This window comes from Agrilus planipennis, unplaced genomic scaffold (assembly GCF_000699045.2).
Source record: "Agrilus planipennis isolate EAB-ADULT unplaced genomic scaffold, Apla_2.0 scaffold178, whole genome shotgun sequence".
Classification (NCBI taxonomy): domain Eukaryota; kingdom Metazoa; phylum Arthropoda; class Insecta; order Coleoptera; family Buprestidae; genus Agrilus; species Agrilus planipennis.
The window spans coordinates 493,959-518,849 of record NW_020439320.1 but is presented as its reverse complement, the minus strand read 5'-3'; the positions used below and the strand labels follow the sequence as shown (position 1 = coordinate 518,849).

At 33.6% G+C, this 24,891-nt stretch overlaps 1 protein-coding gene across 1 annotated transcript; it reads right to left on the bottom strand.

The window, feature by feature from the left end:
- Nucleotides 1–14,296: 14,296 nt before the first annotated feature.
- LOC108738409 (leucine zipper putative tumor suppressor 2 homolog) lies at nucleotides 14,297–23,239 on the bottom strand. The gene is made up of 4 exons (XM_025978537.1): nucleotides 23,200–23,239; nucleotides 20,674–20,869; nucleotides 18,386–18,842; nucleotides 14,297–16,503 (listed from the first exon to the last, which is right to left on the bottom strand). The coding sequence occupies exons 2-4, from the start codon at nucleotides 20,796–20,798 to the stop codon at nucleotides 15,847–15,849; spliced, it is 1,239 nt and encodes a 412-aa protein (XP_025834322.1). The 5' UTR covers nucleotides 20,799–20,869; nucleotides 23,200–23,239; the 3' UTR covers nucleotides 14,297–15,846.
- Between the last annotated feature and the right edge of the window lie 1,652 nt (nucleotides 23,240–24,891).

Below are 24,891 nucleotides of genomic sequence, written 5' to 3'. Positions count from 1 at the left end.
AATAAAAGTAGAAAAAACAGTTCTTTTTTTCTGGAAAACACATTATTAAAATAGTGAGCGGCGTCGTTATATAGAATAAAGTATTACACATATATGTGTCCGTAAGGAGAATCAATTTGTACTTATTAAGAGAATTGTCATTAGGGAGTTTTCACTGTTTTTCACAATAACGAATTTCCTTTATACGCATCAGTTATTGTCACTTGTTATCATTGTAGTAAACTGAATGTGGAAACATCAATCTCCAAAAAAATAACTTACATAAAATGCAAAGAAGAATATAGAAAAACTATATTAAACAAAGAAAAACTGGACTTTCGTAATTACTTTGAAAAGGTGATATATTAGTATTCTAGTTAGTAATAAAAAAGTTATACTTTGACCTATACTTTTATGTATTATCATCAGCATAAATTCAACGATTCTTTGTATGGTCAACTAAAGACAACGGACGGCAAATTCTTTTTTATAACCTTAAATATGAATATAAACGAAATAAAAAAGAAAAAAAAATTAAACTTGGGAACATGGAACATTGACGATCCACCTCTATCTCCACCATCATTACCCAGAGATATAATCCTTCCTCCATTAAAAATAGTGGCTATACTGGTAAAACCTAAATGCATTACATTCATCAGTTGATTCAAATTTATTGAGTAGTATAGTATACATTATACATAAATAAAATAATAGCTAAGTTCATCTATCTTCAATATAATTAGACTACTAGTTAGTTTTTCATCAAATTTTTTTAGAGTAGTAATGATTTTTAAGTCACAGTTTCCACTTATGACTGCTTCGGCTAATTTACAGGGACAGGAGTTTGTGAATTTATCACAGTTGTGCTAAAAGTAATAGATACATATAATACATAATAGCCGTTCTTTCACAATAAATTTCGTTGCGTTGATCATTTGATTGACTTCATCTTGGAATCATTTAGTAGCATCAGCTTCATTTACACTCAGCGTTCCAATCTCGTTCTATTCCACAGTGAGTGTAGAATCAAGCTTCCGTTTACACCTTAGTCGCTCCATTCGGATTAAGAGTGGATCGAGTGAATTGAATGTCAAATAATATATGTATAATAATGAATAAACAGTAACAATTATCATAAGTGGTAACATTACATTTTGATTGGCAATACTGACATTACTCCTGATTTAGCCCGTCCACCTCGTCTCTTTCAATTCCATTGAAAATAATAGGATTGGAATGAAATCAGTCCGACAACGATTGGACCTGTTTACATCGAACAAGTACCGCTCCATTCCAGAACGGAATGCAATGGGAGCGCTGGATGTAAACTAAGATATTATTTATCTGTAACAAATATAAATCATCACATTGACGTGTACCGGTATTTTAATTTTGGCTGACGAAAATGTAAGAACTGATGCTGTCTTGATTCGGGTGTAAAGATCGTCGTCGGTTGGGGTTGATTCCTAAGATTTCGCAAGCAATACTGACAAGCGACAGAGAGGCCATCGAGATCCAAAACATCCGGAGAACTTCAACGAGAAGGAGGAAAACCTCAGACAAAACCAGATCTGAAACCCGATCCTCAGATATACCCGAACGGTACCGACCGGTATGCCATGGTTAACTGAACTGGAACAAGCCCCAACCCCCTACCCACCGGTATAAATAGAACTTTCGCAGACAGAGGAGAAGAACTTAAAATATTAGACCATTGCTTAACAATCGGGAGAACGCCGGTTCGATTCCGGGCCCGTCTGCCCTAGTCCAAGTTTTTCCGTGGTTTCCTTGGATCACTTAGGTAAATGCTGGGACAGTAATATTCCACAAATAATATTTCATTCTCTTCTGTCTTTATTTCGTCCGTCTCATCTATCTCACCTGAATCACCACCCATCCATTCTCACGATTCCTGAAACGAGACTGAAGAGGGCCTTCCGCTGTACTTTCCTGTACAGAGACTGCCCGCCCACTAGCATTATTGGCTGGTGGGAATAAAACACTCAAAAGCTTTTCTTTTAAGCATAAGGAAAGTCGCCAATCCACATTATGTCCACATCCAGTATCGGAGATGGAAGGACCTCTGAAGAAGCTCATCATTCATGCTACCGAAACATTAGGATAATCCGCGAAAGTCTTTACCAGTGTAAAAACTGTTTCAAACCATCGCATCTCAAATAATGAGATGACAATATGAAGTCACTATGGGTAATATGATGTAGTCATGTTTCACTGTCCACTAAGGTCGCTTGCACACTCGACCACCTATGAACGCCACAGAAACGACCACGCGCTCACAAGCTGAGATTGCAACATAATATTGTTTCTACTTGAACTAGAACGACTTTGGAACAGTTACATTACAATTCTTGTCTAGGATCGCCACTTTTCAAAAATGGTAGACCAGAAGGTCACGCAGATGACATTTTTATTAAAAATAAAAGGCTTTTAATGTACTATTTTCATAAGTTTAAGACTTATATTATATAGCTTCAGCATTTGTTTCACTAGATTTACCTCAAAAAACGTCACGGGCAGAACGTCAATTTATTTGAATCAACTGAATGATGAATGATCATTAAAGTGTAATTTTAAAAATTAACACTTGCGTTATGTTGTCTTCCTTTTCATAGCAGGAACCATTATTATTTGAAGATCCATTAGCACCAAACGGTCTAAATGGTTTATACATTGACATTATCAATATTTTTGCGAAAAAATATAATTTCAAGTATAGCATTGTGATTGGAGAAACAATTGGTGATATGAACAGTAGTAATAAAGAATGGAGTGGTGCCATAAAAGATTTAATCGAGAGGAAAGCTGACGTAGTATTGGGTTCTATAACAATTAATTTTTTGGCGGAATCCGTTGTTGACTTTACGGTTCCTATAGGCGAACACAAAGGGTTTGCAATGCTTGCAAGGGAATTTAGAAGGAAAGCTTCCTTATTTGAATTTCTTTATTTTTTCGAAAACAATGTATGGATATGCTTCATTTACATATATGTATTCACGAGGTGAGAAACACATTGTATATTATTGTTAACATTAGTTTATAGATGTCCTCTGGCGTTCATATTATTGTTACAAGGATTATGCATATGTTTTACATACAATTGTTCATGACAACAAAAGTTGATGATTGATAATCTACAAAAATTAACTTAAAACCCATCCACAAATAATCTTTCGAAAGAAAGATGAATTTACTTCGTATTTATAATTTGTCAATCAAACTTTTAATTAATTTGATTCGGTTTTAGAAACATTCTGTATCAAACTTTAAAAAAAAAAACATTAAACTTGGGAACATGGAACATTGACGATCCACCTCTATCTCCACCATCATTACCCAGAGATATAATCCTTCCTCGATTAAAAATAGTGGCTATATTGGTAAAACCTAAAACAGTTTCCACCTATGACTGTTTCGGCTAATTTACAGGGTCAAAAGTTTTACAAAGCTGATGATTGATAATCTACAAAAATTAACTTAAAACCCATCCACAAATAATCTTTCGAAAGAAAGATGAATTTACTTCGTATTTATAATTTGTCAATCAAACTTTTAATTAATTTGATTCGGTTTTACAAATATTCTATAGCAAACTTTTTAAAAAATCAAAATAAATTTCTATCATACACTTTCAGTATACTCTTATGGATTTTGGATTACTGGAGCCCATACAGTAGTAGGAATAATAAAAAAAGACTTTCTAGAAATAACAAGGAATTTACTGTAAAGGAAAGTTTCTGGTTTTGTATAATTTCTTTGACTCCCGAAGGTGGTGGCGACATTCCGAGAAACCTTTCAGGAAAGATAGTTATAGTCACTTGGTGGATTTTTGGCTACATTTTGATTACTGCATACACAGCTAACTTAGCATCGTTTATGACTATTTCACGAGGATATTCCCATATTCGTACCATTTCCGATCTATTCAACCAACATGATATACCGTATGGTCCGTATATCAATTCCACTGCTTATGTTTATTTCAACGATATGAAAAACATTGAGAATTACATTTTTACGTAAGTATGTACACCCACCTAAGTCCATACACGTAAACCAAGCAGAAGATAGTAAAATCCTTTCTTATAGTAAGGAATAAATACGATTTCTTACCCGGAAGGAATATTACTTTCGTCAGGACAAAATATTTTACCATCACTAATTAATTTATTAATTAACTTATTTTTCAACATTTTGCCAATTGATTATGAGATTTCCCAAAAGGCCAGCGGATTAAAAATGAAATTCCTTATTTATCAAAAATAATTAACTAAAAGCATTTTATAAGTTAATAATTATAAATAAATTGTTAGTCAAAAGCTCACAATTATTTTATTTTAAAATTCCTTAATTAATTTGATATTTTTTATGCTCAGCGAAATTTTAATCATCACTCTGCAAAGTAAGTCAATCATCAACATTATCAGGCATCGATGTAATCATTACTATTTCTGCAATTCCTATTTTATTCCCTGTCGAAAAACACATGACATAGTTTAAAATCTAAAAGCTTCACCCTCGCTGAACGACCCCAAAAGCTCAAATTAATACTACAGAGAAAGTGTAGCCAATGAGTCCTTTGAAATTAAAATACTTTCAGAAAGTGGAAAGACATTAGTTTGAGTCAAAGTTACTCCAATTATGAACGATCACAATTTGCTGTATGGGCTAATCCGGTTCAGAACCGTAATAATCTCTTTATCAAAGAGTTTGGTGAAGATTTTCCACATTCGCTTGAAGAAGCCATTCAAAGAGTAAAAGGGACAAAATCGGGACAAGAGGAATATATTTATATAGGAGATGCACATGACGCAGAGTTCCTTGCATTGACCGACTGTGACTTAAAAGTAATCGGAAGTGAGTTTTCTAAAAGGCCGCATGGCTTTGCTCTTCAAAAGGATTCACCATTGAAAGAAATTTTCGATCAAGCGTAAGTTACATTGTACATAATAACGATACTGTTCGAGGTCTGTTAGTAGTAAAGCTTCTTTTTTATATATTTAGTGTTAAAATCTAGTAAAGCAAACTGAAAATGTTTTGTTCCAAGAAAAGAATATATTATCACGTCGGTATTTTGTTACTTTGTTTTTTTGTTAATTATTTATTTTAATTACCTGATTATAATGCATTTTGATTATTTTTGCGTGACTGGGGGTAAGGTATTAAGATGTTAAGAAAGGCAAGATTGAAAAACAATAACAACTTTATTATAAAAAATGATATAGAGAATTGAACAGAAACGTTCATGAAAAGGATCTTTCTCTCCACGTACTGTGGATCAATACACTGAAAAAGTTAAGAAGTTTACTTACACTGATAGGAGCGTTGCAATCATCATCATCCAGGATAGTGTTACAAACACTTAGAATTTCCCACTGGTTACCCTCTTATGGGTAGACTTTTACTTTTCGCGTTTCTGAGTCGACTGGTCGCGATCAGACTATCGATCCCCGTTCACGCGCTAAACTTTTTTGATGAACCAGTGATTATTTGTACCATAGTTCAACATGGGTCATTCACTGGTTCTAGAAGTTTCTTTGGTTTAGCATGTTTAACGAAAAAACTGACGAAATCCTTTTTGATGACTTCGCGAAGTTCACAATGACCAGAAATATCGAACTGGCGTCAATTTCTGCTTATACATAGATAATTCATTTCGCTTACTGCTTTGTTGCTGCAGAATCCCAAACACACTTATTTTGCAAGTAAATGAACTAGATATCTGTTTTATGAATTTAGGAAGAATAGCAATGTTATAATTATGAAATATTTAATTGATTTTGAAATATGTTTTAAAGTCTAAAATGGTTTTTTGAGTTTCCTTAAAACTTCACTGCGTGACAATATACTCATAAATCCACCAAAAGTACTAATTTTTCGTTTAGTATTTGGTTTTAGCTTTGCATATTCGTTCTTTCTGTCTTTGTTTTAATCTTTGTTTTGTTCATTAGGTCTTAATTTTAGTCTTGGTCTTGATCCTTCAGTCTCGGTTTTAGTCTTGGTCTTGTTCGTTCGATCTTGGTCTTACATTTTCGCAAGGCCAAGACCAAGACCAATTTTGCTCCTCAAGGATTATGAAGAGTTGACCATAAATGTATACCCAAACCAACTCAGGAACGCGGAAGCAGTAGCAGAATCCCACACTGATCCCACTTCCTCTCCAGCGTTCCCGTGTTGGTTTCTGATGTAACTATACTCTAACTATTCAGTTGGGTGAACAGGACCAACAAAAGCGAAGACAAAACATGCAAAGGAACTTTTTTTAAGTAACAGCCTATTAGCTTTCTACAAATTCTATACAAATTCTATAAAATAAAAATAATTCTTACTTACTAGTTCTGCTTATGGATTTTGGATTACTGGAGCCCATACAGTAGTAGGAATAATAAAAAAAGACTTTCTAGAAATAACAAGGAATTTACTGTAAAGGAAAGTTTCTGGTTTTGTATAATTTCTTTGACTCCCGAAGGTGGTGGCGACATTCCGAGAAACCTTTCAGGAAAGATAGTTATAGTCACTTGGTGGATTTTTGGCTACATTTTGATTACTGCATACACAGCTAACTTAGCATCGTTTATGACTATTTCACGAGGATATTCCCATATTCGTACCATTTCCGATCTATTCAACCAACATGATATACCGTATGGTCCGTATATCAATTCCACTGCTTATGTTTATTTCAACGATATGAAAAACATNACCAGGTGCGAAGTTTAAGTATGATTCATATTTTTCTGATTGAAGTGATTGAGATATAGTTTTTCTATCTTTATGTTATAGTTTCTTTAGTTCAGCAACAAATAATTCTTCTATATGCTTCCTTATTTACCTTTGCCACCCTTCGTTTTAATTAAAAAAAAAGACTCTAACACCAAAATAGTTTGTTTACCGTGAAAGATCAGAGCCAAAAGAAGGTTGCGAATAATTTTATTGATATAAGACTAATATCAATCAATCAAAATATTTACAACCCCATTTTGTTTCTGATCTTTTTTACATTGTAATAAAGTAAAGTGTAAAGAAATGGAATCCATAGTTTCTTTAACTTTGGTTTCATCTAATAAGTGAAGTGTTTCGAATCGTTTTGTAAGAATTTTGGATTATACGCATTTATTAGCACATCACAACATCTTATACTTTCCAATTTTATACAATTCGATATTGTTTTGTGTTTTGTCGCTCGTTGTCATAATTCATAGAATTTCAAGGTTCCTTGCTAAAGGTATGATAAGTGGTGATTTGACAGGTGCTGATATCAATTAGGGGCTTCAAAATTCCGCGAACCATGACATTGAACCCGGAAAACAATATCGATCCAATATTTTAGATTATCCATTTCCAAGTCCAGAATTTTTTGGTCTCTCTTCAGTTAACGAATTAAAAGCATTCAGTGGAATATGTCTTTGATGGTTGATCGGTGGTACTAACAAAACTTTTAACGACAAAAATGTATTTTGGATTTACAAATAGAAAAGTATTTTAAATAAAATACAAAAATGCTTTTTTCAAAAAAGTTTTTAAATGCAAGTATTTCAAAATTCTCTGTTAGCCATAAACTATAGATGGTGTTTACCATCCTATTTGTAGTAATTCATGATTAAAACTTTTTATTCTATCAGTTTCCAGAGTTATTTTCATTGTCATTTAACATTATTTTATCTGTATGATATGTTACTTATTTTTTTCGAAAAAATTTAAGACCTAACTGCTACACTAGTGATTCTATTGCTGTTAGTTTTACCCATCACCTTTTGTTACCTTTAAAATGGATCTAATTAACTTACGTATTTTTATAGGTTTATCGAACTCGTGAGAAATCACGAATATGATCAATTAAAAGAGAAGTGGTGGGACAAAAACCCAAAACAAGCGATATGTAATAAAGAACAAGAAGGAATTGATTTAAGCCACCTAATCGGTTTATTCATGTTACTTCTATTTGGAATAAGTACTGCGTGTATCATGTTGTGTTTAGAATTTTACTTCTTTAAACGTGAATTCGCACAAAAATAGGTAACTTTTTCTGTAGCTAATAATAACAATTTAATGAGTAGGGTAGACTGGGTACGAAAGTCCCAGTGGACGGTAGTGACAGTCGTTGTATTAGCGAAACTATAAGGAATAGCGCGTTTGGGGCAAGGGAAGAAAGAAGCCACGTGCGTGTCTGAACAGGCGTCACTGTGTTGCGTCAGCCGCCGCGCGAAGCTAGTGTTGCTAGAAGCCTGTATTACTCTTCGACGATTAAAAGTAAGTATTTTTGTTCGTTTTCTTTTCGTGATTGTTGCTATATGTATATAGAGAGATTGATGAGTATTTTTATTCATTACAAGCTAAAAACTGACTGTTAAACAAAACTGATTCCTTGTATGTAGGTTGTACAGTATCGTCATGGCGATTTCATTTTTGTGAACACGTGCGTTGGGGACGGTTGTGCCATATTTCCTAGGGACGGTCGTGACACAAGAAAAAATGCTTTTTTGATTCTAGATGGCCAGAATTCGAATCAGAATGACCGAGGGAGGAAAGAGGTAGTCGCCACTACATTTGTCATAACTGTGATGAGTCTGACTAGATCTCAATATACTACTTTTGTACCTTTAAAACTAAGATTTTTAGATTTGTTGAGAGTTGATACCTGAAGTAGGTTAAGTTTATTTTTTCTTGAAGGAGATGATTTTTTTAAGACTTTTTAACATTGTGAAACAATGTCACAATTAATGTACCTAATTAGACATATAGTGTTAAGACATAAATAATTTTATGATTACTTAATATCAATAAAAAAGACTTATAAAACAATAATGTGATTTGCACGTAAGTGCCATATTAACAAGTAATGTAATGATTCTTGAAGAATACTTAATAATTAAGAATTAAGCAAATATTCCAACAATAAATGTGATTAAAGACTGTTCTGTTATATTTCTTAACCTGTTACTACTAACCCCAAGCACTGTCACAACTACCAATGGGATGTGGTCGGTTGTGACACTTTTTCTTTTTCTTTTAAACTTGTGCCTGTCAGTTAATATTTTATTTAGGAATAACATACTGACAAAATTATGGGCGATCATATGAAAAATGGCACATTCGTACCCAGTCTACCCTATTTATGTACTAATATACGTAGTAATAGGTATTACGACCTGACCAATAAGTTCCCACTAACGAAGTAACGTATGAAAATTAAATTTTAATTGCTATAGTTATAAACTCAATTGTAAATTTATCATTAAATTGCGATTAATTAAAAAGAATTTAATATATTGTTGAATGGAATTTTTAACGGAATGGAGAAGATAGAAGCAAGAAAGCACAATATAAAACAGATGACAATATATTCAAGNTTACTACTAACCCCAAGCACTGTCACAACTACCAATGGGATGTGGTCGGTTGTGACACTTTTTCTTTTTCTTTTAAACTTGTGCCTGTCAGTTAATATTTTATTTAGGAATAACATACTGACAAAATTATGGGCGATCATATGAAAAATGGCACATTCGTACCCAGTCTACCCTATTTATGTACTAATATACGTAGTAATAGGTATTACGACCTGACCAATAAGTTCCCACTAACGAAGTAACGTATGAAAATTAAATTTTAATTGCTATAGTTATAAACTCAATTGTAAATTTATCATTAAATTGCGATTAATTAAAAAGAATTTAATATATTGTTGAATGGAATTTTTAACGGAATGGAGAAGATAGAAGCAAGAAAGCACAATATAAAACAGATGACAATATATTCAAGTCAACGGCATATCCAAAGATGCCCACAAATCCAATTGATACCGATTTAAAGTCCAAATAACTTTTAATCGCCGAATTATTCAAATTAGAATCCCGAAAAAAGCCTAAAAGACACGGATAATTGTGCAAGCTCTCGCCACCATAGTATATTGTTATAATTTTTGTACTATTGACAATTAACTCCGTAAATTGTCTGGTAATTAAAATTCCCAAAATCTAGCTCCAAATCTTCATAATGTTTCATAAACATTTATGTTTTAAACATGTTCACTATTAAACATAATTTATTTGTATGTTGTAAGAATATGTTACTTGTATTATGTGAAATGTTCCAGTTAAGGAAAGCTATTTAGATTTTATGCAGCCCCAATTTTTTTTTCGTTAACATGGACCCCTTGTAGTTCAGAGTTGACCTCTAGGGGCCGATACAGGTTACTGTGCGAATCTTCACTAGCCGAAATAGTAAAAACACACAAGATATCTTAATTAGTAGTAGTAATAGGGAGTAAATATCTTAATTTATCGTTATTTTTTTCATGTAGGTATGTATATTTTATCTGCAATTCTTGTCACCCATGGGGGTGGGGGGTTATATAATAAACAGTTTTCAACACAAAAACGGGATAATACATGTAATTTTTGTATTTTTATTTCAATGAATGTAATCTAGATAATTTAATTTATTGTAAAGAGGGTTGGGAAATATAAAATATGAAAATATTGACAATATTTTATTTAGTCAGGGTAGAAATATACCTTCTACATCAAATTTAATTTTAAACAGACGTAACATAATTTTATTGTTTTATAGGGACATTTTAAAGTCGGCTTCGATTAACGTTGAATTTATTATACATTATGTAATATACATATACCCATAGAATGTTCTAAAATGCTGAAATTAACGTTGCACAATGGCTTATTAAATTACATTTCTTTTTTTTTATTTTTGAAAAATCGATATTAAACGATTGTATCTTACAATAATAAAGTTAAAAACGAACAGGAAGGATTAATAAAAGAAAAAATAAACATTTGTATTTACATTTGTATATACAGACTCCTAAAACTAACGTTAAAAGAAGTACATAGACAAATACCTACTCAAAATTAAAAAAAATAATTTAAATTGGAAATTTCGAAATAATATGGACCCTCGGACATCGGAAAATATTCCGATTTAATATACGATACATCGATAACGATTTTTGATACAGCTACAAAACAAGAAAAAAAGAAGATATACAAAAATAAAATTTTAATCGAAAATATTTCTTCTGAACTATTTAGGTAGTGTTTTTGTTAGCATTCGGTCTCATTTGTACAAAATTTATTTTTGTTAGGTTTGTAGGTTTGTTAAGTAACTTATATCTACAATATAACAAAAATTCATCTAAAATAAAATATTTACAGCTGTTATAAATTAAGCTCTTTCTTCTCACAATTAGAAAAATTCACTTAAAATTGTTAATGCATAAAATAAGCTGTCTATACTTTTAACTTAAAATGTAGACCCAATCTACATAAGAAAAAGCATTTTTGGAAATGAAATCCAACATTTCCTGAAAACCCACCTGGCTTTCCAATTATTGTTGTTACTGCATAAAAATTGCTGTACTTTCTTACTATAATTATTATAGTACATAAACACATTACACTTTTTTGTAATTAAAATAATTAAAACCTTAATCTTAACTAATATGCATTTTTCAATCACATTCTGTTCCTACATTACATTTAACTTGGTCCTATAATAATAAAATAGTTGAAGGCAAAGGTGGAACAAATAAATATATACAGTATGCTCCAGGAAAATCTATATGACAATACGTATAAATTTTATTCACTGAGTTATTTAAAATTGTTTAATAAACACAATTATTAATTTAAACAAATAATTTTCGTAAAATTAAAAGGACTTATTTACTAGGTAAAAGGCAATAAAAGCCCTACCAATTGTATTATATAAAGTTGATATACATTTGGATATCTGTCATATAATCATACCAATAAAAAAAATTTGTATTAAAAGTACAAAAACATTTTGGGAAATTTTCCAAAAATTTCATTCCATTTGACGATATCGTTTCGAATATTTCTATTTGATAAAAAAAAATACTCACCAAACATGAGCACTAACAGCTCAATTCTAAGGGGTCACTTTTTTTTATTTTAGTTTCCAATCGGGAAAATTTTGTTTTTTATCAAAATTGAAATTGAAATGACATAATCAGCTCAATTTTTTTTTTCAAATATTAATATTAGTTAATAATATTCTTAAAACTGGCTCTTTAAGCTTTCCAAAATTGTATAATAATGCATCATGATCTTTTAATTAATTTGATTCGGTTTTANGTATAATAATGCATCATGATCATAATTAGAAGATCAGTTACAGTCATTTGAAAAATACTATAACAGGGAAATTGTTTGTAATAATTTTTAATTTAGGTAATTTATTATTTATTATAAGTTTCATGGTTATTGGTGGTTTAGAGAATATTTCTATGTTTTTTAAAACGTAAAAATACACGCTTGTATTAAATTACGTAAATAAAAAGTTACAAACAATTTCTATATAGTAAGAAATATGGTATTTTTCAAATGGCTGTAACTGGTCGTCTAATTATGGTAATGATGCCTTTTTATATAGTTTTGGAAAACTCAAATAGTCAGCTTTAAGAATATTATGGTTATTAACTTTTTAATGCAACTAACATTTTAATTAATGAAATAAAACCCACTTATTGCAAAGACCGCTGTTACAATTTTAGCCTTTCATTTTATTTGAATTTTGAATGTTAACTATAAAATGCCAAAAGAATTTTTGATCAAATTAGCTTCTAAACTATTTAAGATTATTTATAAAATGTACGTAAAACTTAAAAAAATCGTAATTTTTCTCTATTAAGTATGTTTCCTTTAACGACGCTCTTCAAAATCGATTTTTATAGTTATGAAACATTTTAAAATTAGTAAATGACCATTTAGAATCAGATGAAAATTTTCCCAAGCCATGATCTAATAGAATTTTGAAATCTTACAGACGATTACTCCGAACGTGCGTCAGATATTTTCAATGAATTAATGCTTTCACGAAAAGCTTGTTAACCCGGAAAATTCTCATCAGATAAATTCCGACACTGAAAGCCTTCGACCAATAACAAAATTTGTACTGAATCTTGAAACAGTAAATATTCAATTTTTATCACCCTGTGCTTACGAAAGTCTCATAAAATTAGTTTTTGAATGACTGAAGAATTCGTAACAGTGGCGAATAATTAAAAAAAACACAATAAACTAAGTAAGTAATGAATAATACTCTTGAAGATGCCTCAATAAACCGAAATGTACATTAAGCTTTTTCAATAAATTGCGAGTCGATCCAAGTGCCTTTATATCTCTTAATTTGCCATATTGGTTCATCAAGAAGAAGAGGCTTCATTTTTTAATACATTCATGATTTGGACTAACTTCACTCAGACAAGAATCGTACGAATCTGTTTGTTCATACTGTATATATTAGCCTTCCTATTTCGTAAATAACGGTGGTTGCCTTTTTGTTGATAACTTTTCAACCTTTTCATTGAAAATGTACATTTAATAAACGCCAACATTAAATATATAAAAGCTTTTTGCGTGTACGTTTTGCAATCCCATATTGAGATCGAATTAGTATTGATTCTTTTAACATATAAAAGCTATTAAATAGCTGACGGACTTTCATGTCACCGACGAACCCATTGGAATTGCATGAAAACTAATTTAGCATTTAATTATATTCATTATATTCGATTTCCATGCGATACAACAAATACAGGGACCAACACAATGGCCCATTCTAATTGTAATCTTACGCCATATTATACAGACAAGTGTATACATATCGGTTTATGGCTGTATAGTTTTATTAATGTCCTTTATGAATTAATGATTTCACTTCTTATAATACGTAGGCACCCATTAAAACCTGAGTTGCAGGATTCTTTTAAAGTTTAGCTAAACTCAAATAATATCCACATGTACTTACCTAATAATGATATCATTACAAAATCCTTATTTTTAATACAGAAAAATTTTTAACTTCAGCAAACATCTTAGAATTAAATAAAATAATTCGAAGTGGTCTGTATTCTATCGAAACTGCCAGACGCGGATCTTTCTGGATCTCATCAGCGCGTCGCAGACAGCTCCGACAGAACACAGACCAACTTTTACTTACTGTCTTAACAGTGCGTTTTAGAAAATACCACAAATGGCGCGGTAAACGTCATCTGTAGTACGATGCTACATTTTAGGATTACGTATGCTTCAGTAAGGTCCACTTGTATGGATATCTACTCGCTGAAACGAATCCTGACGTAGCTAACCCCAACCTGATAGGCATGTTACCACAAACGTGCCTATCAAGACAGAATATAGACCACTTCGAATTATTTTATTCGATTATGGTAACGTGCCTATCACGTTGAGGTGAGCTACGCCGGGATTCGTTTCAGCGAGTAGATATCCACACAAGTGGACCTTGTTGGAGCATACGTACTCCTAAAATGTAGCATCGTACTACAGATGGTGTTTACCGCGCCATTTGTGGTATTTTCTAAATCTTAGAATTAGTACTAGTACTGTTGTTGTTCTAAATGAACTAGCAACAAAAGTTAATAAAGACCTTACTGCAGAAGGTATTGATGCTTAGTCATTGTTGAAGATCTTATTGAAAAAAGTTTAAAAGCAATCAATCTCAAAAACGTTGTGTAGATAACGGATGTCTAGAACAATATTAGGAACACTATCACATTAAAATCTCGGAAGTTAGATGTTCCTGAAGTAACTGACCAAGAATTAATTCCGAGAGAACCGGTCTCGATTTATATGAATCAACAACAAAAGTTAATGAAGACGTTACTGGAGAAGATGTTGATGCTGGGTCTTTTTTGAAAGTCTGACTGGAATACGTCTAAAACCAGTCAATGTCAGAAACGTTGTGTATACAACCAATGTCCAAAACAATATTAGGAACACTGCTATATTAAAATCTTGGAAGTTAGAGCTTCCAGAAATAACTGACCAAGAATTAATTCAAAGAAAACTGGTCTCGATTTACATGAACCAGCAACAAATGTTAATGAAGATCCTACTGGAGAAGATGATGCTTAGCCTTTGTTGAAAGTCTTATTGGAAAAAGTCAATCTCAAAGACGTTGTACATATAACCGAGCAGAGCAATATTAGGAACACTGCCATACTAAAATATTAGAAAAAGTTAGTGGTTCCAGAAGTAACTGACCAAGAATTAATATCCTAGAAAACGTGTCGATTTAAACGAACCGGCAACAAAAGTTAATTAAGACTTTACTTAGAAGCTGAAAGCCGTCAAAAGATGATCATTATTGAACAAACGAGTGCTCAGTTACACTAAAAGCGGAAAAGAGGCCACCGAGACAGAAGTAATTGTTTAGATTAAAGGAAACTCCATTTTAACCAAAATTTCGATAACCAATACTCAAATAGTTCCGTGCGTTTCAGATAATCGAGAGTCTACAGTGTGTTAAACAATGAGTTTTTCTTTTAATCGGACTCTAAGGACTCTTAGTTTCTATATGAAATTACTAATCCACCGAGAAGTTGCATCTGTTACTATTTTGAGACAGATACCTTGAAAAGTTTGTTAATTGGATCATTAGCGATACTTACTCAGTTCCCCATAATTTTCCGCACTTCTAGCTTCTTCTTTTAGAATCATTAATGAACCTCATACTTCGCAAATGATTTCTTCAAAATTACCTATAAACACCTTTTGTGGAAACCTTAACCTATTATCCTATAAAATTTCAAAAAAGACTAGAGAGAGAAGCATAAATTTAAACTGAAGTAAATAGGTCAGAAACGCGTCGTGCATGAAGAAATACAAAGGTCGCTGCGCGATAAGCAACTGCGCATCGATTTCGGTACCGGTAGTTGTCACACGTAAAAGGTTTGTTTTTTCTACTACGATTCGCGCATGTTCCCATCTCTAGTCTTCTTAGAAATATGTTAAGAAAGCTACCACAATATAAAAGGAACTAATAAATAAGTAAAACTTAATTTCATAAGTTTATGGTCTGCTTTTTAGAATCAACTAAGGGATATTTCCTACTATTATTTTTTTGTAGTTCCACTTCGATTGTTAAATTTTCAACTTCGTTTTCTAAATTTTTAGTCCTTTTAAACATCTGAATATAATCCATTTGCAATTGTCTCTGATACCTTAACACTTTCTCCTTCTCATGAGCCCACGTGAGTCTTTCTTTTTCGAAATGTTTTTCCTTTAAACTTATTTGTTCCATGAGTTTATTGATTTCGGCACAACTGCAATACCGATTGAGATGAAACGTTGTCGGCGTGGCAGAACCCTCATCACAATCATCGTCGAAAATATAATGCCACTTCGCGTTCACTAACTGGCCATCATCGCAGGAAAGAACCGTTATATCAGGCGGTTTTTCTTTTCTTTCCTTAAAATTTTCATTTAGTCTCGAATCATTGCTAACGGATGTTGTAGAACTGCTTCTTCTATTGGTTTTATCGGTTTTATTTCTAGTTAACTCGTTTTCCTTTTTATGCTTTTCTATTTCTGTATCTTTTGCCGCCAAAAGCATTTTCAGTTGCTGATTTTCCGATTTATAGAATATTAGTTCGTTTTGAGTATCTCTGCATTCAGCTTTCAATTGTATAATTTCCTGACCTTTGCAAGTTTGTTCGTTCTGGAACAAAATTTCATCATTTTTATCAAAAAAGTAGTTAATGCGCTAGTTGACAAAACTACTCTTGTATGATAAGCAGTATGAGTTTGGAACAACTAGTAACATAATCTTGGTCTCAAGAAGCTACAGATAAATGTTAGAAACAAGTCGTCTATTATATGCCTAAACTCAGTTGATATACTGTTGTAAGCAGCCTACTTACTCAATTACCAAAATTTATTCTCGGAATTGCTGCATTACTGGTCTTTTCCGGTGAAGAAGATTGTCCGCAACAAGCCTAATTACCTTTCTACCTACCTAACATACCCCTGTGCTACAACTGAACTTTACCTTTTTTAATTAATTTTTTTTTTTGTATTTCTAACCTTCCTATTTCGTATTCGGTTGTAGTTCCTTTCCTTAGTATTTTTTTTCTATTTCTTACTGTTTTTTCTTCCTTCTCTAAGTGTTCTATTTTCTATTTTACTATTTTGTATCCTGCAATCACCGTTCTTTTTTCTAACTTCAATTTTTGATGCATGATCTATCCGTTTTAGTCGTTTGCTTTTTAGTTTTTCACAACGAAAATAACTTTTTAGACAATTTCATTTTTATCGTTACTTTCGCCCTTCTCTACCTACCCCAATCTCAACTCCTCTCTTTTCCAACCCTTGCTTGACACTGGGGCTTGTATAAATAACCGATGCTTTCCTCAATAGCAGCATTTCTAACATTCCACCTACCCGCGGCAAGAAAGAGAGAGATCCTACACACTTTACTCATCTCTGAAATTCCACCCTTCCAGCGGCAAGGAAGAGAGAGATCCTACACACTTTACTAATCTCTGACATTTCACCCACTCGCGTCATGGAAGAGAGAGATCCTACACACTTTACTCATCTCTGAAATTCCACCCACCCGCGGCAATGAAGAGAGAGATCCTACACACTTTACTCATCTCTGACATTCCACCAACCGGCGACAAGGAAGAGAAAGATCCTACACCCTTTACTCATCTCTGACATTCCATTCACCCGCGGCAAGGAATAGAGAGAGATCCGACACAGTTCACTAATCTCTGACATTCCACCCACCCGCGGCAAGAAAGAGAGAGATCCTACACACTTTACGCATCTCTGACAGTCCATTCAACCGCTGCAAGGAAGAGAGAGAGATCCGACACAGTTCACTCATCTCTGACATTTCACCCAGCTGCGGCAAGGAAGAGAAAGATCCTACACACTTTACTAATCTCTGACATTCCACCCAGCCGCGGCAAGGAAGAGAGAGATCCTACACATTTTACTAATCTCTGACAATCTACCCACCCGTCGCAAGGAAGAGAGAATTACTACAAACCTTACTCAACTCCAATATTCCACACACCCGCGGCAAGGAAGAGGGAGTCTTGAGTAAAGTAGCCGGCTTAATTCTTTTTTATATATTTTATTTGTGCACCTAATACTTCCTTCTTCTACATATTTTTTTCTTTGTATATATTTTAATCTTATTTCTGTTTCCTGTATATATTTTTAGTGTGTAAGACTAAACATTTTCTATTAATACAATAAACAAATACCGGTGCACGTAATCCTTCACAATACGAAGCCCACTATTGTCATGCTTCCAGAACATTCTCATGCCTTTGTTAAATTATTATATCATTTATTTGTTGTAGCTTTTGTAGTCCTAATACCTACCCACTACAAAATAAATCATTCAACCCAATGAGAACACACTTCCTTTATTAGACGTAATACCCACTTATACCAAATAAGGTTAACTCTGATTACTTAATTGTTTTATTCATTCACTTTTAATAGCCTAATGATTAGTTATAAAATAGAAAATATGTTTCAAAGAGATACAAACACTAAAAGGCGAAGAATTCTGTTTTATTTACCTGGTAATCTTTTAACTGACTCTTCAGAAGCGACAGTTCTCCTGTTTTCTGACATAAATTCCATTCTGTTTCATCCAGTCTTTCCCTTAATAGCGCCATTTCTTTTCTTAACTTATTATTTTCACAATTAACTTTTTGAATTTCTTCGTTAAACTTTTTCTTATCTTGTTGCAGTTGATAAGACTGCATCATAAGCGTTTGCTCCAATTTCATTACTTTTTGAGCGCTTGCGCGAAGTCTCGTCTCCTGAACGTTTTTTAACTTTCTCAGTTCTCTTTCCCAAATTTTTTCTTTTTCTTGGTAAACCCTAAAGATAACTTGTTCGTTATGTTCCATTGTCTGTCTTAAGTAAGCCAGTTCCGAATCTCGATCCCTTAACGCTGCTTCTAACTCCGATATTCCAGAATCAGAAGGAGAAGGTGTCAAATCTAAGAAACTTTCGCAATGTGGCATTGATCTGTAAAAAATTTACATTTTTAACTGATGAAAATAATTTCACAGTTTCTTGGAGAAAAATAAAATAGTGTTATTTATATATTTTTACAGGCTTACATAGGTGCCCAATTAATTAAATTACGAATCCCCGATATGCACTTTTCCTTATGGAAGGCAAAAGTAAAAAGTTAATAAATTTAAGTATCGTTTGTACTATTTTAGCCTTAGCTTCGACTCACTTCAAACTGCAACCAACCTCCAACGAAGTCTGAATTTATTTATTTCATTTTTGAAGTGAAACTTCTTTATCGACGGTAGGAAGGAAATTTACTAGGGTTTAAAACCGAAAAGTGTAAAGTTAGGCCGTCACGCGTCACGCGCCATATGCTCCCCCTAGTGGATATGTCTTAAAGGAGTCATTTTAATAGGCTTCGAAGCTAACTTGTTTGATGAAATCGTAAACATTTTTAACAAAACTAAAAAAATATTTCGCATTCGTCCGTTGGAAATAAAGTTGTATGTTTCTAATGTTTAGTAATTAGTTAATGCAATAATTTAGTTAAAGAATACTACTATAATATAAAATCTAAAGAAGTTTCACTTCATGCGCGTGTACACTAACACACACTAGCCCCTTTTTTTTGTTTATTAGTTTACTAGGCATTGACAGTTACCCTTGTAATTTTTTTAGAGAATAAGGCCCAGGTAATTTAAATATTTAAATGTAATAAATTTGTATTTATTAGAAACCTTGATATTATAAGTCATGTATACAGAAATATGTTATTCTCGCGCTTTAAAGTGACACAAACGCAATAAACCCTTGTCGACGATGTCTTTATGGCATTATGATTTTAATGTACGTAGATTCTCCCACCAGTCTGAGCAGATTGAATAATAATCATGAAGGTATACCTTAATTTAATTAGTGTTAAATAGGATAACAATACATGAATGAATTTCTGTACGAGGCCGTTCCAATATTAAGTAACTTAATTTGGGAGGGGGAATAGGGTCTTGCAAAATGTTAAAAGGGCAATGCGAGACATTTTCAGGTATACATGATCGCATGAGAATTTCTTACCGTTCAGAGAGGGGGTAATGTTGAAGTACGTTATATGAAGTAATAAGGGCCAAAAATTTTCATAAAATGCGTTACGTAATACTCTCAACACTTTCCAATTTCGCCCCTAAACCAAACAACCGTTTCAGAAGGCCCTTCCTTTTTTTAGCGAAGTACCAACCCAACTCTTTCGAGGTGAGCCACCGATTTCCATTTCATCCCCCTTTCCGCCCAACGCTTCCTTTCCTACATTCAATCCCCTTCCCGCCCCAACCTCTTCCCATTGAACCTTCCTTGGGATGTATAACCTCCAGGTCGATATCCTTACTCGAGGAAGGATTTTAGTCTGTAGGCGCTTCCGCGAATCCGACACTACCCCCTTCAGGGGGTGTTTTTTAAAGATTTCCCCTCCTCGAGGAAAAACTAAATAACAAAAAAAACAAAAACAAATCATAGGCGCAGTATTATCACTGGCCACTATAGGCACTTACTACGTATATTCCTTCTCCAGTGCCGGTGGTCGTGTCACTTTTATCGCTTTTGTGCCATGTTAAAGTGCGAGTACTATACTTAACATACATACACTAAAATGACTAGCATGTCCTAGAACTTCTTACAATTGCTAACTGGTTCGCCAACCAAATTAATGACTTATTTATATTTACTATTAACGATTAGTAATTGAAAATGAATTTAACGATAATGAAATTACAAACGGCAAACGATTTATTTATTCTTATGTGTACGTCAATGTGCAGGATCATTTATTTTATAGGCAGATTATACTCACGCGACTGTGCTTCCTATAGTTGAAACAGGCGATTTCCTAACGCTATCCATACTATCACAGTTAATTAATTTTTGTGGTATTGAATTAAACGAACTCATTATCGAATCGGGAGAAGTCTGACACATTGTTCGTGTCTTACTTCTTCTATCGAGACTATAATTAAGGCTATCTAAACGAGGGTAGATCTCTTTCAAATCTGAAACAGAAATGCGCTTTCAAAATAATCCCTGTTGTTGTATAACGTATTTGATACGATTAGAAAAAATCAAATAACTGCACTTTTATATTAAAATCATTATAAAGGTATTAAACCATATCTTTATTTCTAAAACTTTTCGTGTAGCGGTCTCCTGAATGGTCTCCAAAAATTGTAAAAATAAAAACAAAATGTATAAGTCACAAAATAAATAAATTAATAGTCACCCAGTGGCAGAGAACTACATTATGTATGACATAAGTGTGTTAGGTACCGTATAATACATTTCTATGTTTGTGATGTTGGTAGACGAACAGTATGCACAAACTTGGGCTTAGGCAGAAGACCCTCTTTGACCTCTATCCTACAATCGTAGCAATGGGTGAGGCGTGGCAGTGAAAAGAAAGATGAAACGGCAGAAGAAAAGTATAAGATTATTTGTGGAATATTTTTCCCAAACATTTGTCTAAATCACTAAATAATCCAAGGAAAGCACGAGCGGCACCCACCGCAGCAAGGCTTATCCATATGCTAAACCAGCACAGCTGTGCCAGGATGGAATAAAGGGCTCCTTGGGGCCTCCCATACGTCAGACAGATTGATCGCAGAAAGCCACCGTGGTGTTTGAGGGTTAACGAGGCGATAACCCCCATATTAAGGCCTATCCAAACCCTTCGCTGCACAACCTCCTAACCCCTATTAAACAATTACCCCTTCAAGTCCGACACCAATTAGCGGGACAGCCAGCCCGCGAGGTACCAGTACAGGCACTCCGATGGTCATCAACTACTCCAAACCACCGTCGCTATAGGATGTCGCCCAACCGTATACGCGCTATCTCCGGATACTCTTCAGCCTCCTGGCTAGCCCAAGCTACAATGTTTAACAGCCCGAAATGTACAACCCCTTTAGTGGGTCAAGCAGCATACCCGATCCGCGTATAGCTGCTCTCTCCTACACGCTTCATGTCGTAACCCCTCTCCTTATAGGTCAGGTTCTCTTCAAATCTCTGTAACCCCGCCTGATGCACTCTAATATGTGAGGACACTTACTTCGCCTTGAACAAAGGCGTGGAAAGTATCATCCAGGGAGAGCATCATCCAGAGGAACATTGGCTTTCCTCTCGGGGCATCCGGACCTTTACCCTTGTCCATAGATTACGGCCTACCTGCACTTTGCTTCCAGATTCCTAAGGGTTATTTAGCTTCGTCATAACGTGCGTATAAGTATTGATTCCCCTACCACCGACGCGACAAGATGAGGAGCTTCCGGGGTCCAAGGAAAGCACAGAAAAACTTGCCAGGACTTCTTAAATGCTAAGCTGTTACCTAGATCTCCAGACCACGTCGCTCGATCGAATTTTAGATTTAAATAATCGGTTGTCTGCAAAGTCTGTTTACTGACGATAGTTGAACGTGACAACGTCATACAAAAATACTGATTAAATGGTTTCATTTATCAAAAGAAAATTTTAATTTTATTTGTTTGATAGATACGTATTTTGTATGGATATAGAGAAGGAGGTAAATGGAAATATATTATTGTATAGCAGCTGTCCACGCGGACGCATCGCTCACTCAAGTAGGAGAGAGACAGATGTCGAACGCTGCCGAACGCGGAGGCCGATTGTGCCTCTTTGTCGCTCGTTCCGCGCTCTCGCTTGCACTTCAAGCCTTAAATGGAACGCCTCAGAACGAGGTAACGCCGCACGAGTCATGTTTTTTTGTGCGTGCAGCCGGCTCCATCGAATTATAAGACGTTGTCACGTCAAAAACCTTTGAGGGCAAGGCGGAAGGAATTGTGGGAATGAATACGTACTAACTGTTTTGAGATAGATGACATGGGCGAAATGAAGATAGAAGTGAAAGATTATCTATGGAATATTAGTGTATTACTTTGCATAAGTGACCCACGAAAACCACAGAAAAACATGGACCAAGGCAGACGGATCTGGAATCGAACCGGTATCCCCGCCCTTCAAATGCCTTAGCATTCCATTCCTTAGCACAGTCTAAACCTCAGGTCATGGGGAATGCCAAGAATTTAAAGAAATAAGTAGAAATCGGCAACACACAACTTTAGAAAAAGTAATTAAGGGAAACCCAACTATTGGTACCACTAGAGACTAACTAACCCTTTGTGACACATTAAAAAATATATATTTTCTCTTTTCTTTTGGATGCGTTACCAAAGTATTAATTACATTGATAAGATGCTTCTGACACAATAGTGCCAAATTAAATTTTCTTCCCGAACCACTCTAATACCGATATAATGAATTTACAAAAAATTGCAGTTATGAAAATTAATGCATACAAATGTTCATTTACCAGGTTTTGAAAGTACTGGTGTTGATCCATAATGTTCTCTGNAAAATTTATATAGAACTATCTGTGAAGAATAGATCATCAAAATTAATTCATAATTGGCAGAGTAATCACGTAACAAGCATACAAAAAGCAGTTGAATTGAGAATCTACTCCTTTTGTGAAGTAAGTGAAGTAGGTATAGATATTTCTTTGATTGATATTTAACAAAATCCGTATCATTGAACTTACTAATCACTGTTTGCATCTTTAAAGGAGTGAAACCAATCGAACACAAAAAATATAGCAGTTCCTAAAGTTGATTGATAACTCATGAATTAAAGGAATAAAGTTTAATATTTTTAAATGTGTCCGTTACAAAGAAACTGCCTTTGACTGTATTCCAAACTGGACTTATAATAAATACAAAAAGTACACCTTTTCACTTTCATTTTCGATTTTGTAATAGGCAATTGTAATAATAAAATTACAAGTGTATCTGCTGATGCATCTCTATTATTGTATAGACCATTTCATATCTTCAGATCAAACGATTTCACAATCGAATAACTCTTTTGAATATCTCATTCAAGTTCTTTTACTGACAAATTAAGTTCGATTAGTAATAATGTACTGCGATAGTGATAATATCATTGACCACTCAATTGGATGATTTGAATTATTGTTCTCAAATGGTATAGGATATGGTAGAGTACACAAAGATTTCGATAAGGAGTGCTAACCCCGATAAGAGTACAGGAGGCTGTTTCAGATTTTCTAAATATCAATATTCCTGGACGTATGTTTAAAAACCCAAGTTCCAAATCCGACAGTTGCATCCCAGTAAACTTCTTTCAGGTATAGTTCACAGAATCAAATTCACGCACGAAGGGTTCCCTACTAATTTGGTAAAACATGGCTTCTTGCCAAATTTGTTGATTCTACCTAAACGAGAAAAATGTGACATAAACAGCAGTAAATTTTGATTCCGTTGACTTAAAAGTTTTATTCCTTTACTGTTCCATTCCTGAGACAAAGGATCATGACAGAGAAACACACGAACAACGGAGTGATTCTGTAAGGCAAAGGTAGGCAAGGTATTTTAGAAGGGTTCCGGATGTTCATGAAAATTTTTATCGAGGTCCAGAAAAAGCATATTCCTTCTTCAAAAAAAAAAAAGTAAGGGTGACGCTCACAGCTCGGATAAACTTTGTTATTTACAAAAAAATATTTTTTAAATAATTTAGTAGTTATTCACTTTCAAAAAATTTTTGGCAGTCCAGTTTTTGACCTTCCGCGGTCAGGACCTGGACCGTGATCCGCTAGTTGCTAGCCGTTGCTGTAAGGGTTCTTTTTTTTTCATTTTAAAATACGGTACCTTAAAAAAGGTAGTCTAAATAAGATATCAAGAGAATCAACTTATTAATAATTGAAAAATCCTCAGTAAAATTAACGTAAATGATTAAATATTAGTCAAGTATACACATTATCATCGCTTTATTTTAATCTAAACATATTGGGGCAAAAGACTTACTCCTATCCGAAAGAAAGGTATTAACCTTTACCAATTAGTTAGTTAGAGCTAAAAATAAATGAAAGCTAATATTAACAGGATTATGAGATCAAAATAAATAAAAATTAAACAAAAATATAGAATACAAGTAGGATAAGAGTTAACATAAATGCTCTTTATTTCATAGTTTATAAACTAGTTAC